At 39.4% G+C, this 16,208-nt stretch overlaps 1 protein-coding gene across 8 annotated transcripts in view; it reads left to right on the top strand.

The window, feature by feature from the left end:
• cep104 (centrosomal protein 104) overlaps positions 1-16,208 on the top strand; it is a 50,161-nt gene that overhangs the window by 20,886 nt on the left and 13,067 nt on the right. For all 8 annotated transcript variants that reach the window (XM_047371539.1, XM_047371564.1, XM_047371547.1 and 5 more), the window contains 3 exons: positions 588-761; positions 10,715-10,891; positions 15,934-16,134. In XM_047371539.1, the coding sequence (XP_047227495.1) occupies positions 588-761; positions 10,715-10,891; positions 15,934-16,134 (552 nt within the window). The remainder of the gene's footprint in view (positions 1-587; positions 762-10,714; positions 10,892-15,933; positions 16,135-16,208) is intronic.

Here is a 16,208-nt window from a genome sequence, read left to right as displayed (position 1 = left end):
CCGACCCCTTTGGCCCCTCCCATGGGCGGTGAGCCCATCGGAAGGGGGACACACGTTTCCTCTTGGTGCTGTGCCCGGCTGGGCTCCATGGGTGAAACCCCGGCCACCAGGCACTCGCCAGCGTCCCCCTCCTCCAGGCCTGGCTCCAGACTGGGGGCCTGGTTACCTGCGTCCAGGCAAGGAAACACTGTTTCCATTTGTGGCAATTATCATAAGGGCTGTGGGCTGCACTTTTTCTGATCCCTCACCTAAAGTTCTGTCTCTGACATAAACTACTGTTTGGTTGGATCACTTTGAGTAATGTCTCAAATCCATTTTTTGTTATAAATCTTTATTAAACACAAAAGCATTGAAATTATATTAATTATTTAAACTGTTTAGTTGCATTTTTTACTCCGAAATGGACTTTCCTTTTTAGCTTTTAAAAAAAATAAATGAACATCAATAAACCCAGTTCACTAAATCATTTTTAGTTAAAAGGTCCTTAAGACTTTTAGTTTTTTTGCTTTTACATAACATGTTGTGTCCAGATGATTTTAATAATGGCATGCAGTGTTTTAGCCTAACTTCTCTGATCCCTCCCTTAGGTTTTTCATGCGTCACTGAATCTGCTCCGCTTAATGCTGAGTCAGGTGATCCTGGGTCTGGGCCTTGGTCGGGCTGAGGTCACCCACTGCTTGGAGCAGACATTTCCTAACTTGCTGACAAGGACAGGAGACTCCCCTAACCGCCTACATGCTGCTGCCATTACCCTCATACAGGTATTGTAACAGTCTAACTGATGTGTTTGTTTAGTACCCTGGATAGGTAGATCCCAGATTTTGTTTGCATCTATCTTTATGTCTGTTTGTCTGACTGCTCTTATCCTTATTGTCATCCAGATATAGCAAAGTATTTACAGTAAAATAGTAAAGATTTAACAGTGAAATTGCATGTTTATCATTTCCAGAACCAGTGCAGTAACAGAAGGGCATAATACAGGGAAATGCAAAAAAATAACTTGCGTGACTGATTAACAAACATTCCACTTGTCGCTCGCTATCTGTACTTTTGAAACAACACCACCATAACAAGATCAATGTGTGCCCCACCTTTAGCTTCCACATCAACTTGGTTTGGCTATGAATAACTATTATTAGTGTCAAAGGCAAGTATTAACAAAGGTAGTAATTTTGATCAAAATTATAATCATGCATCCCGGAGATATCCGATACCGATGCCCGAGCCACTTGAATTTCTCTTCTCGATGTAGAGGAGCAGCAGCTCTACTCCAAGCTCCTCCTGAATGGTCGAGTTCCTTACCCTATCTCTAAGGGAGTACCTGGCAACCCAGCTCATTTCAGCCACTTACATCAGGGATCTCATTCTTTCGGTCAAGACCCAAAGTTCATGCCAATAGGTGAAAGTAGGAACAGAGGCCGACCGGTAAATCAAGAACTTCCCCCTTTCGCCTCAGCTCTCTCTTCACTACAATGGACCAGCACAGCGTCCTCATCACTGCGGCGGCCGCCCTGATCCATCTGTCAGTCTCCCGCTCCATTCTACCCTCACACGTGAACAAGACCCAAAGATACTTGAACTCTTCCACTTGAGGCAGGAGCTCCCCTCCAACTTGAAGAGGGCAAGCCACACTTTTCCGGACGAGAACCATGGTCCTCATCCCTATCCCCGCCACTTCACACTCGGCTGTGAACCCCAGTCCATGCGGTAGGTCTTGGCTAGAAGGGGCCAGCAGGATCACGTCATCTACGAACAGGAGAGACAAAATCCACTGGTCCCCAAACCAGACCACCTCCGGTCCTTGGCTGCGCCTAGAAATCCTGTCCATGAAAGTTATGAACAGTACCAGTGACAAAAGCCCTGCTAGAGTCCAACATGCAGAAATCAATAATTTTTTGGGCAATTGATTATTAATGTTGTGTTAGCTAGCTATCACAGTGATGGATTGAATGGAATGATGAACTACCAAGATGGTGGTGAAGACCAGATATGAACTCACAATTTGGCAGTCAAGCAGCAAGCGTGATGATATCAAATCTGGGATTAGCAGTTCAGATAACAGCAAAATAAATAGTGGCTGCGGAGCTATTTAACAACCCCTCTAAGTAAATGTAAGTAAATTAACATTTGATCAAGAACTGTTCTCCAGAGTTATATTATGTTTTGGTTGAAATGTAAATTAACTGTGAATATTCTGCTTTCACTTCCCTGATATTGTTCAGTAGAACTTTTTATCAGCTTTTTTTCTTCATTATTTGGAGAATCACACTTTCTCCTGTTACATACTTTATGAAACACTTTGTTTTTTATATCTTAGTGGCATTACAAACAGCATGTAAAATGTGCTGGAAGAGCTTTGTCAAGAGTTTGTCAAGAATTTTGTCAAGTTAAACAATCTTAATAAAAAAATAAGTAATAAACTCATTAGTTGATCAGTACTTTCCATCGAAGCCGAGCAATAAAATAGTTTATATGAAAGGTGTGTTCGAAAACAATCATCACAAAGTTATTAAAGCAGTGATCAAATGCCTATTATGAGTACAGGCCCCCCTGGTTCATTATACTTTAATTTTAATCTTCTCTGGGTTTTTATGCACTATGACATGTATTACAACAACTATAATGACCAGCTTGAATTTGTGCAAAACTTAATTTTGTTCCAAAAGAGAAAGATTCTGTTTATTTCAATTCAGTCAGTCATTTTCTACCGCTTATTCCATCGTGGGTCGCGGGGAAACTGGTGCCTATCTCCAGCAGTCTATGGGCGAGAGGCGGGGTTCACCCTGGACAGGTCGCCAGTCCATTGCAGGGCAACACACAAACAACCATTCACACACTCATTCATACACCTAAGGGCAATTTAGAGTGACCAATTAACCTAACAGGCATATCTTTGGACTGTGGGAGGAAGCCGGAGTACCCGGTGAGAACCCATGCATGCACGGGGAGAACATGCAAACTCCATGCAGAAAGATCCCCGGCCGGGATACGAACTCAGGACCTTCTTGCTGCAAGGCAACATGTCATTACAAGGCACTTTACAGGTCCTTCTCAAAATATTAGCATATTGTGATAAAGTTCATTATTTTCCATAATGTCATGATGAAAATTTAACATTCATATATTTTAGATTCATTGCACACTAACTGAAATATTTCAGGTCTTTTATCGTTTTAATACGGATGATTTTGGCATACAGCTCATGAAAACCCAAAATTCCTATCTCACAAAATTAGCATATCATTGAAAGGGTCTCTAAACGAGCTATGAACATAATCATCTGAATCAACGAGTTAACTCTAAACACCTGCAAAAGATTCCTGAGGCCTTTAAAACTCCCAGCCTGGTTCATCACTCAAAACCCCAATTATGGGTAAGACTGCCGACCTGACTGCTGTCCAGAAGGCCACTATTGACACCCTCAAGCAAGAGGGTAAGACACAGAAAGAAATTTCTGAACGAATAGGCTGTTCCCAGAGTGCTGTATCAAGGTACCTCAGTGGGAAGTCTGTGGGAAGGAAAAAGTGTGGCAGAAAACGCTGCACAACGAGAAGAGGTGACCGGACCCTGAGGAAGATTGTGGAGAAGGGCCGATTCCAGACCTTGGGGGACCTGCGGAAGCAGTGGACTGAGTCTGGAGTAGAAACATCCAGAGCCAGCGTGCACTGGCGTGTGCAGGAAATGGGCTACAGGTGCCGCATTCCCCAGACCTGGGCTACAGAGAAGCAGCACTGGACTGTTGCTCAGTGGTCCAAAGTACTTTTTTCGGATGAAAGCAAATTCTGCATGTCATTCGGAAATCAAGGTGCCAGAGTCTGGAGGAAGACTGGGGAGAAGGAAATGCCAAAATGCCAGAAGTCCAGTGTCAAGTACCCACAGTCAGTGATGGTCTGGGGTGCCGTGTCAGCTGCTGGTGTTGGTCCACTGTGTTTTATCAAGGGCAGGGTCAATGCAGCTAGCTATCAGGAGATTTTGGAGCACTTCATGCTTCCATTTGCTGAAAAGCTTTTTGGAGATGAAGATTTCATTTTTCAGCACGACCTGGCACCTGCTCACAGTGCCAAAACCACTGGTAAATGGTTTACTGACCATGGTGTCACTGTGCTCAATTGGCCTGCCAACTCTCCTGACCTGAACCCCATAGAGAATCTGTGGGATATTGTGAAGAGAACGTTGAGAGACTCAAGACCCAACACTCTGGATGAGCTAAAGGCCGCTATCGAAGCATCCTGGGCCTCCATAAGACCTCAGCAGTGCCACAGGCTGATTGCCTCCATGCCACGCCGCATTGAGGCAGTCATTTCTGCAAAAGGATTCCCGACCAAGTATTGAGTGCATAACTGTACATGATTATTTGAAGGTGGACGTTTTTTGTATTAAAAACACTTTTCTTTTATTGGTCGGATGCAATATGCTAATTTTGTGAGATAGGAATTTTGGGTTTTCATGAGCTGTATGCCAAAATCATACGTATTAAGACAATAAAAGACCTGAAATATTTCAGTTAGTGTGCAATGAATCTAAAATATATGAATGTTAAATTTTCATCATGACATTATGGAAAATAATGAACTTTATCACAATATGCTAATATTTTGAGAAGGACCTGTACATAGTCAATTCAATTGAATCATACAGATTTCAAGTCAAGTACATTCCAATTGATCTGAATTATCAAACACTGCAGTCAAATTCAGTTTATTTGGTTAAAAGGTTTTCTAAGGAAACCCAGCAGATTGCATCGAGTTACAGACTTGCAACATTCACTCTTCCTTGATGAGCATGTAGCGACTGGAAGAAACCTCCAGCAGAACCAGACTCGGTGTGAGCGGCCATCTGCCACGACTGACTGGGGGTTTGAGAGAACAGAGCAGAGACACAAAAAGAACAGAGAAACACTGATCCAGGAGTATTTTCTATGGGAAAGAAAAATAAAACATTAATTGTAGTAGCTCCTTTGTGGCATCATCTAGGAGAGAATGACAGCTAAGCAGATAAACTGAATCAGTTTTCAAGTCTAGAGTATGAAGCGAGCACAGACAGTTAGTCACAGTAGAAGCTCAGACAGTAGCTATGTTTAGGAGAGCTCAGTAGAAGGAGAGCATTAAGTTGTTGGAAGTGGCAGATCAGCCAATGCCCCCCTCCAGGAAGGTGTCACAGCTAAACACAGAAGCAGGCCAGGTATAGCTTCTAGGAAGAGAAAAAACAGAGAGAGAACATAAAGTTAAACATTGAAACAACATCATATAACGTAAAATTGCGGAGTAGTAGGAGAATGTAGCAGAGTTATGGAAATTCATCATTAAACCTATCGTAGCATAATTACAGGGATAGCTCAGGATAACCTAGGCCACTCTAACTATAAGCTGTTCAATCTTTTAGCCCAACCACAATGACCTCTTTTTAACAAATATACAAATAAACTATAAAAAGGAGGAGCCTCTGATTGATTTGTAATTAGGCATAGGCTAGTTCAAACTTGTCACAAAATGATAACCTTGAGTAAAAATACTCAAACTCTCATGGCGTTACTGTATTAGACAAAGAAATAAAAACAAAAAATTCTAATATTAGCTCACTACTTTTATTTAAATTACAAAATGCAGTAATTATTACGATTCTTGATAAAAGAAATATTAATTAATACAGCTATAACCATAAAAGATTTATTCATTGTTTTTTATATTTAGACAAAAACTAAAATTTTATAAAAATAAACACCTACTATATTCAGTAGTTGTGTTTAATTGCTAATTGTGCAGCATATCATACTTTTTTGCCGTTCTGCCGTTTATAGAATAACACAAATATGTCAAGCTGGTATAGCTGTTTAATTAGTCAGACTATCTGCTCCTGTAGACCCAGCAGTCAGCTGCTTAACAGACTTGCCACACATGGCTTGCCAACTGTAGCTTTAAAACGGAGTTGAATTATTAACAGTGATGATTGGAGCTCCTTTAGTCTCCACACCATGACTGTCTATGTTTTTCACGACTGGGAAATTCTACCAAACCACCCAGATTTCTCTTTCTTGTAACCGAGAACACATCAGTGACCTCTGGTCTTTGTCAGGGTATTTCTTTGCTCTGTCTTGCCCTCCTGTGATGACTTATACCAATGAACCGGTTGAGCAGATGCCATTCCACCAAAGCAGGAGTCCTTTCTTTTTTAGGCAAGAGAAAGTTACAGAATATGCAAAATATAGATAGAAAAGAATGGTAGCATTCAGATTTTTAAAGCCGAATGTTAAAAAGTTTTTTAGTGACTTGTGAAAGTGTACACTATTTGCTTAGCAAAATGTATGCTTTCTTCAGACTTTCAATTTGATTGTGTTGTGTGTAAAACGTGTTTACGTTTAAGACATCAAATTTTATGACCATATGTATAATACATTCCTTGACTCATTGTTTCCATCCTGTGCTCTTGCCTAATAAGATGTATGAGGCGAATAGGGAGGTGTTGTCTTCCTCTAAACAAGCCTGATCGTGTAATCTGCCTGCCTGCCCACACTGCCTCCTTTAACCATAACTGGAACTCACATGTGTGAGTTCATCAGAAATCTGAATGTAATTTTTGTGCTCTGTGTACTTTCACACTCATGTAGAGATGCTGTGCCGTGTACATTATAGAATACCGCAAAAACAAATAGTTGGTCCCCTTACAGAGATCCTGCTTAGTTTTTTTTGGCACATAAAATTTTCAGGTCATCAAACAAATGTTAATATCAGGCAAAGATAACCAACGTTAAGGGATAAAAGGAAAAATAGATCTTGCCCTATGCAAAAAAAGTCCCAATTGTTAAATTATGAATTTCTGATGATTAAGTGTATTTTTTCAAAAGTTCTATTCAAAAATACTTTATTCATCCCAAAGGGAAATTAAATGTTGTTGTAGCTTATATTATGCAGTTTTCTTTAAAGAGCCATCTCAGATTCAATTCAATTTCACCAGTAACACCCATGCCTGATTACAACCAGACTTGTAGAATCAAGAAGTTACTTCAATAGAACCTGTCTGATGACATGAAGTAGACTTAAACATCTCAAAAAGCAACACCTCATGCCCAGATGTAAAATAATTTAAGAAAAGATTAGAAACAATATCAATGACATCTAGCGGTTTGGTAAAAGGTTAGAAAAACAATTACTAAATCATTGGTACTCAATTGAACCACAGTAAGTAATTTTCCACATACAGGTCCTTCTCAAAAAATTAGCATATTGTGATAAAGTTCATTATTTTCCATAATGTCATGATGAAAATTTAACATTAATATATTTTAGATTCATTGCACACTAACTGAAATATTTCAGGTCTTTTATTGTCTTAATACGGATGATTTTGGCATACAGCTCATGAAAACCCAAAATTCCTATCTCACAAAATTAGCATATCATTAAAAGGGTCTCTAAACGAGCTATGAGCCTAATCATCTGAATCAACGAGTTAACTCTAAACACCTGCAAAAGATTCCTGAGGCCTTTAAAACTCCCAGCCTGGTTCATCACTCAAAACCCCAATCATGGGTAAGACTGCCGACCTGACTGCTGTCCAGAAGGCCACTATTGACACCCTCAAGCAAGAGGGTAAGACACAGAAAGAAATTTCTGAACGAATAGGCTGTTCCCAGAGTGCTGTATCAAGGCACCTCAGTGGGAAGTCTGTGGGAAGGAAAAGGTGTGGCAGAAAATGCTGCACAACGAGAAGAGGTGACCGGACCCTGAGGAAGATTGTGGAGAAGGGCCGATTCCAGACCTTGGGGGACCTGCAGAAGCAGTGGACTGACTCTGGAGTAGAAACATCCAGAGCCACCATGTACAGGCGGGTGCAGGAAATGGGCTACAGGTGCCGCATTCCCCAGACCTGGGCTACAGAGAAGCAGCACTGGACTGTTGCTCAGTGGTCCAAAGTACTTTTTTCGGATGAAAGCAAATTCTGCATGTCATTCGGAAATCAAGGTGCCAGAGTCTGGAGGAAGACTGGGGAGAAGGAAATGCCAAAATGCCAGAAGTCCAGTGTCAAGTACCCACAGTCAGTGATGGTCTGGGGTGCCGTGTCAGCTGCTGGTGTTGGTCCACTGTGTTTTATCAAGGGCAGGGTCAATGCAGCTAGCTATCAGGAGATTTTGGAGCACTTCATGCTTCCATCTGCTGAAAAGCTTTATGGAGATGAAGATTTCATTTTTCAGCACGACCTGGTACCTGGTCACAGTGCCAAAACCACTGGTAAATGGTTTACTGACCATGGTATCACTGTGCTCAATTGGCCTGCCAACTCTCCTGACCTGAACCCCATAGAGAATCTGTGGGATATTGTGAAGAGAACGTTGAGAGACTCAAGACCCAACACTCTGGATGAGCTAAAGGCCGCTATCGAAGCATCCTGGGCCTCCATAAGACCTCAGCAGTGCCACAGGCTGATTGCCTCCATGCCACGCCGCATTGAAGCAGTCATTTCTGCAAAAGGATTCCTGACCAAGTATTGAGTGCATAACTGTACATGATTATTTGAAGGTTGACGTTTTTTGTATTAAAAACACTTTTCTTTTATTGGTTGGATGAAATATGCTAATTTTGTGAGATAGGAATTTTGGGTTTTCATGAGCTGTATGCCAAAATCATCCGTATTAAGACAATAAAAGACCTGAAGTATTTCAGTTAGTGTGCAATGAATCTAAAATATATGAATATTAAATTTTAATCATTACATTATAGAAAATAATGAACTTTATCACAATATGCTAATTTTTTGAGAAGGACCCGTATAGAGAAAACATGGAACAGTGGTGAACCTTTTCAGGAGTGGCTGACCTACCAAAATTACTCCGAGCACATGATCAACTCATCTAGTAGATTAAAAAAGGACTCAGAGCAACATATAAAGCACTGCAAGCCTCCCTTGCCTTAGTTAAGGTGTTCATTATTTAACAGTTAGAAAGACACTGGGCTAAAATTGCATCTGTCCTCGAGTCTTGGAGAAAAATCACTGCTGACCATAGAAAAACAAACTAAGAGACAATACGTCATACATGTGGCCAAAAAACATTCTTATCCCCCAAACCTTTGAGAAAATATTGTGAGGGTTGACTAGAAAATAAGTGTTGTCAGACGTTCTACTACACGTCTTGTAAAACTAATGCAGTATTTCAGGAAATAAACATCATACAGTCAAACGAGCTGGTTATTATAGATAGTCTGGGCCTGCTTTGTTACTTCAGGACCTGGATAACTTGCTGTAATTGATCCGGTTCCGGAAGGTACGTTTTTGCCCATTAGTTTGTAATCTGAAGTCAAAGCACACTTTGGTTATGTAGCAGGAAGGTGATTTAATGCACACCACCTCTAAATGGCTAATAAGACCTCAAAAAACATGGAAGGTTTTGAAGTGACTTAGTTAAAGTATGAACCTAAATCTGATTTAGCTGCTGTGGCAGGATCTTACACTGGCTGTTTAAGTTTAAAAGCCCTACAGTGAAGTTGAATTAAAACCATTCTGTGAGGAAGAGTGGGCCATAATTCCTCCACAGCAATATCAAAAACTCATGGCCAGTCATCCCAATTGATTGATAGCAGTTGTTGCTGTCAAGAGTGGCAAAACCTATTATTTGGTGTAGGGGGCAATTACTTTTTAACACAGGACCAGGTTGGTTGGATAGCTTTTTTTCTCTTAATAAGTGAAAACTGCTTTTTGTATTTAGTCAGGTTGTCTTTGTGTTTGATTATTTTAAATATTTAATTGTGACAAAAAGCAATATAAATCTGTAAGGGGTCAAATACTTTTTAATGGTACTGAATGTGCACTTGGGATCTGCTCTTGGGATCTGTGGCAGTGAACTCATTTATGGGTGTTGGTGAAAAAGAGGGAGTATTTCCTTTAGCGCACTAGCTCCAAGACATTACCAAGCCTGCCTGGATTCTGAGTTGTTTTCTCACGTGTCATTAAAACATTGATCAATTATTTTTTTCTGCTTGTCAAACATAAAATTCACAATTCTTTCTTTTTCAAATTTTCTTTATTGAAGCTTTTTCATGTAAATACAAAAACACAGTAACTGAAGAAGAAAACAAGAAACCACAACCATCAGAGAACATCCTTATGTCATTGTACCAAACAAAGCCACTTTATGTTTCAGCTGCTATAATCTATAACAGATTGCCATGCCAAGTAAAATACATCTGATTTGCCCCTCAACGGATATTTATTTTTCTCCAGTAAATGTCTCATTATATCTGTGATTAAAGCTGAGTTGGACGGAGGTGTTTTCTGTTTTCTGTTTCCAAGGATAGTTTCAAAACATATGTGCCAGTGAGGTCGGTCGCTGTGAGCATCTGTCACAACAGGGGTATCAACAGAAGGAAACATCTTTGATAGTTTCAGTTTGGAAAAATGCAATCTATGAAGGAAAAACAGCAAAAGTCTATGCCTAAAATTCAAAGTTTTTTGTTTCACATTTCAACTATATGTTGATCTTACGTTAGTCCTCAACAATGAGAGGTGGTTTTTAGCAGAGCCTTCTTCTGTGCATTACACCTGGATTATCTGTCATGACTTGTCGATTTACAGGATGCTTGTGATGAAAGATACATTGCTGTGTGGCAACACACAGGTATTTATCAGGGGCTTACAGTATACATTTTACCTGATGAGAAGCTGTAAATCTACAAACCCTTCAAATAAACTCTACATCTCATTCTTCCTTTTGTCTTTTGTTTAGGAAATTGCGGTTTTAAAGGATGTAAGAGCCCTGCAGATCATCCCTGTTGAATTAGTGAAGCCATTCAAATCCAACTTCCCCTCTCGTCTGGCTCAGAGTCGGGCCGAACTTCTCGAGAAACTCCTTGTGGAACTGGGTATAGAGAAGTCTGGCTTCACCCTGGAAAATGTCATCACGGTAAAGGGCCAAAAATTGCCCTTTTAAAAATCTGGAGCAATGGATGGATAACTAATGTGATCTTAAATCAGTGCTCACAAACTTAACCTTAGATTTTCTCACATCATGTTTAGATTTTAGAAATCACAATCAGAAATATAAAGGTTTTTTTTCTAAATGTGAACAGTTTTGCTACCTAACGGATAGTAACAAACATCAGTTATATACTAAACACCAACTATTGTTCAACACAATTTATGGATGACAAACTGTCACAGCGTATGCCAATATAACAACCGGCTAAAAAGTTGGCCAATATTTGCTATTTTTAAAATGTTGACCTTAAAAAATAAACCAGAAAAAAAGAAAGTGTGCGTGGCATCAGCTTTCAGGTGCTGCTCGAATATTAGCAAGACTTTAGTCAGCTGTATAGTAAAAATAATGGATACCAATCAGCAAAAGGTCCTAGAGCAGGTGGCTTCAACATTGGCAGTTGTACTGGGGAATCACAACACAAGTACGGATAACCTGATATGTCTCCAGATTCTGATACCTGGTGAAAAACACTTGACATATAAAAAATGCTATTAGCTGGCCAAGAATATTGAGTGCTAGATGCCCTGATTTTTCAAAACTGCAATTAGTAATTGCAAAAATACATATCGACATGGTTGTGAGGTTAATCTCAGGCTTAAAAATTTTTTTTTTTCTGGACAGGTTTTCATAGAACTCTTAAAGAACCATCTTTAGTTCCAGCCCTGGTGAAAAACCTGAACATGTTCCCTTTTTCTGATCTAAACCAATCCAGTTTAACATCTGAGAACAGTCTTACAGTTTTTACAATGTACATAAAATAATCTTTGTAAGACTTTTCCATTCTTCCAAAACTGGAAGATTGACTTTTCCTTTCACCTAGACAGACTTCCAGTAAGCTCCACCCTGCTGAGCTTGCGTTTTCACAACTGGTACCAATGTACCCTGCGCTCAGTTGGTTTCCAACAATGATCTCATTTTTTTTTGCTGTTTGTCTACAACCGTATCCCTGTTGGGACAGTTTAAAACGCTGCCCAGTCCTGCCTCATTTATTTGCTTTGAAAATATTCCCAGTCTAGATTGAGCTGTGCTTTATCCCACAGCTTGTTTCCTCTTCTGTCTGCCACAATAAAATGTTAGAGAGAAACATATAAGAGATGCCTTGTTTTAAAATAAATTGCTTGAGTTGACATTTTAGTCAATGCTCACTGGTTTAACTAATATCGTCAACTTTAAGCACTTTGTGTATCTCTACATGGCATCAGATATTGGTGCACGGTGGCGCAGTTGGTAGCACTGTTGCCTTGCAGCAAGAAGGTCCTAGGTTTGATTCCCAGCTGGGGTGCTTTCTGCATGGAGTTTACATGTTCTCCCCGTGCATGCGTGGGTTCTCACCAGGTACTCCGGCTTCCTCCCACAGTCCAAAGAAATGCCTATTAGGTTAATTGGTCTCTCAAAATTGCCCTTAGGTGTATGAATGAGTGTGTGCATGGTTGTATGTGTGTTGCCCTGCAATGGACTGGCGACCTGTCCAGGGTGTACCCCGCCTCTCGCCCATAGACTGCTGGAGATAGGCACCAGCTTCCCCGCGACCCACTATGGAATAAGCGGTAGAAAATGACTGACTGACTGAGATATTGAAATATTTTACAACATTGACTTTTTTGTGTCAATTGCAGACTAATAGAAATAAATGATTTGTTATAAAGCAAAAAGAAGTATATCTTTTATAATAAAATGTTTTCTATAAATTCTAAATTAGAGAAACCAACCTTGTTGTGCAGAAACATCGCAGATTGCTATCCTTTCCTCTGCATACAAAGAACAGATGATGGTACATCTGTTTAGTATCTGGAAGAAAAAAAAAACACCACACAAGCTGTGTAAACTGTGCTAAAATATATAAAAAAGTATACAGACAAACCTATTTAACAGTGTCCCATTTTTTAAGCAACTCTTTCAGCTCATGTGATGTGCACTCTGTGCTACTCTGAGATACCAGAGTATTTCAGAGTTCAAACATTTTTTCTTATTCTTCTGCTGTTACCAGGGTGATTTACTCTGAGGCAGGAGCCAGAGTCAAGAAAACGGAATTTCCTGCAATTAAAAATGAGAAATGGTCAGTGGAGGCAAAAGAATAATGGTATGTTTTCCCTGAGCCTGTTGAGCAAAGGATGAGAAGAATGAGTAGAATGAGTAGTGTTAGCCTCTGACAGTATTATCTCAGTGATGTTATTCTCTACACTGATAGGAGCTCATGACTGAATGAGGTTTTTTACGTCCTGATACATCAACGACTTTATCAACACTCTGCCTTTGTTACTGAATAAATAACTAATAATAGCAACAAAAAGTTCTATGAAAAAAATAACAAATCCTAACCCTATACATTTTGTACTTGTCAACCCCTTTTTATGAATTTATTGTCGTGAGCTAAGTTAAGATTCAACTATGCAATGATCAGAAATTCTTTTTTGAATTAGTTCTGCATCCTCAAAGCCGAGAGAATTAGCTTTCAAAATAAAAAATGACAGGAAATACACTTATTATTTAAAAAAAATAAAATGACATCCTCAAATTGACTGCCGAGTCATTACATGGTCTGAAAATCATCTAGTCTCTTGCCCTTTATTCTTAACCCTTAACCCTATGTTCCCAAGGGGAAGGGAATCCCAATTGTTTTCATGGAAGAGGGGAAGGGCTAAGGGAAATGACTTTGCAACTTAAAATTAGTGACGCTAGGAAATAAAGGGATATATAACAATTGGTATGCCTGCTAATAACTATAAAAATAACTAAAGCAAAATATTTCTTGTTTTAAATTGTTTTCCACTGACAACAGACATTAGAATGTGCTGTAGCGAACAGTGACCAAGGACCTCTGACCCATCCTGTACATAAAATCAAAATCAAAGGGAAAATAAAAATTCACTATTGGCCCCAGAGGTTAAAAAAACAAATGACATGTACAGTTGTGGAAAATCTTTTCTCCATTAATCAAACTATTACGCTCAGGAACCGTTTTGGTCTAACGTGAAATAAATAAAACTAACCAAAAGCAATGGACCAGCTACACAAAATACATATTGACATATTGACTTTTCAGAAATAAACAGCAACATAAACTCCAAGACAGCAGTGCAGAAGGCACAATAAAAGTGGCAAGTTGATCAAATTACTCACTGTTTGACGATGACCTCTCCGGTGTCTAGCCTCTGTTTTCAGTAGACTCCTCTAACTCTAGGATAAAAACATACAGTCTATATTTGGATGACGGATTGAATCAATGATCAGGACATGAAACAACAGTTGCCTTGGTTTTATGTCCACTGAAAAAACAACCCACTTACTGAGGCTCCCACAGAGTTGGGAATACTGTGAGTGTCCACAGATGTTTGAGATTTCTTAGTCGACATACCAATTTCTAAAATTTCCCCTCAATTTCTGCCACAGCGTCTTTGGGCAAGGAGGAAGAGCTAATTTGCCTTGTAGCTTTGGAAAAACAACAAAAAAGGTGTTGTATACTGCGATTAAGCCAGATTAGGGACGATGAAAGGGAAATCACCTGTCATTGCGCAGAGTGGCAGTGACATTTGACGTCCCCGCGACTGGTTGCTTAGAGCACATAAAACAGTTCGATGTGAAGACTTTACATCTCTGGTGTCTAACCTCTGTATTTGGTTTTGACTGTTAGTAAAAGTGAAAGATCACCAATCTGCCACTATCAAATGTCATTGGAAGACTTCAGTAAAGCCATTTCTGACACAAAGGGGAGTTTGAATGATGACCTGCAACTGTTATGAAGAGATGCGTCTAAGTTAGTTTTTTCAGTATTGGCTCCACAGCAGCTTGCTTAAGGTTTGCGTGAGTCCACAGAATCAAGTACCCTAATGAAAAGAGAGTGTGGAAGGACATCAGGATTATATGAGGTGGGTTTTTTGTGGCCAATCAGATCACTTACATCTTGCAATGTAGCAAGAGCAAAGGTAGACCACGTGTCAGCGCAGAGATAGTCCCTGTTTAACCATAACATTCAAAGATGTGATTAGATCTCTAAGATGCAGCTAATAAATTTGAAGCCATAGTTTTCTACAAACATTCAGTTTTCCAACCGCATCTCCTGAAATTGTGGTTAATTTTATTAATCCAGGAGGAACATTCTTTACTGGGGACCCTGCTTTGTTCTATTGTGCCACAGAGTGTAACAAAGAGCACTTCGTTTGTTCACAAATAACAAATAATTCAACAACCTTATGACAACATGTACAAAGAAGAATAGCTTTCAAATAGTTGGAATAATTATTTAAGACCTGCTTTATTTGCATGTTCAAAAATGGAAATCAACAATAATTCCTTGTACTGCAAAAATAATCAAACATAATGTTATTAAAATAAAAAATTAAACACCTGCTGAATTTAGTAGCGGTTTTCAAGTGAACATGTTTGAGCAGAATATTGTGCAGCTTTTTGAAAACGGTGTCTTTCCTCCAGCTGACCAGCAGTTCACAGCAACCATTGGGAGAGTGACAACTATTTGACCTAGAACTTTATTTGAAAAAAAAGTAAATATTTTAAAACTCTAAATATGAACGTCACCATTAGCTGCACAAGATTATAGCTTTTAGTTAATTCACATGTGCAGTCCCAACACCACCTTCCTCTATGCCTCCTACAGGCAGAGCAATCTCCTGCACTTTTTCTTATTGAAAACAAATTAAACCACAGGGATGGGATGATGGCGTTGAAGCTATAACTGTTTAAAACATTGATGTACCTGGATACCTGTAATCCACCCATGCCTGTTCTGGTGTAATACTCTTGTGAAATAATATACTAGGAATATGAACTTTTGACACATTTAAGTATATCTGTTGTCACACTCATCATTATCATTAGCCTTATTTGTACTTTGCTCACCAATTTCATATTAACAAACTTCAGTTCTTTTTTTAATTCTTGGATTAAAACCTTAAAAAGTATTTACTGTATTGATTTAATTCATGTTGATCTAATTTTGTGCCTGTTATCAGTTCTGTACAGCTGCTTTGGAGCACAGTGCAAAAGGGGTTCGAGAGCTGGCAGTACGCATCATCTTATCCCTGTATGAGCAGCACAGAGGTGCTGTTCTCAGCTACCTTCCACCTAATGATGCTGCCACACGGAAGAACTTCCTCTACAAAACCCTCTTTGATGGATTTGAAAAGATTGAAGGAAACATTTTTGAACCTCAGGCAAATATTGTTGTTCTTTTTGACACATTTCATTCGTGGATTTCCTTACTCTGGTCAAATTATTTGCATCAAAC

Source organism: Girardinichthys multiradiatus, chromosome 1 (genome assembly GCF_021462225.1).
Source record: "Girardinichthys multiradiatus isolate DD_20200921_A chromosome 1, DD_fGirMul_XY1, whole genome shotgun sequence".
In the NCBI taxonomy this organism is placed as follows: domain Eukaryota; kingdom Metazoa; phylum Chordata; class Actinopteri; order Cyprinodontiformes; family Goodeidae; genus Girardinichthys; species Girardinichthys multiradiatus.
This window is presented reverse-complemented; position numbering and strand designations above follow the sequence as displayed.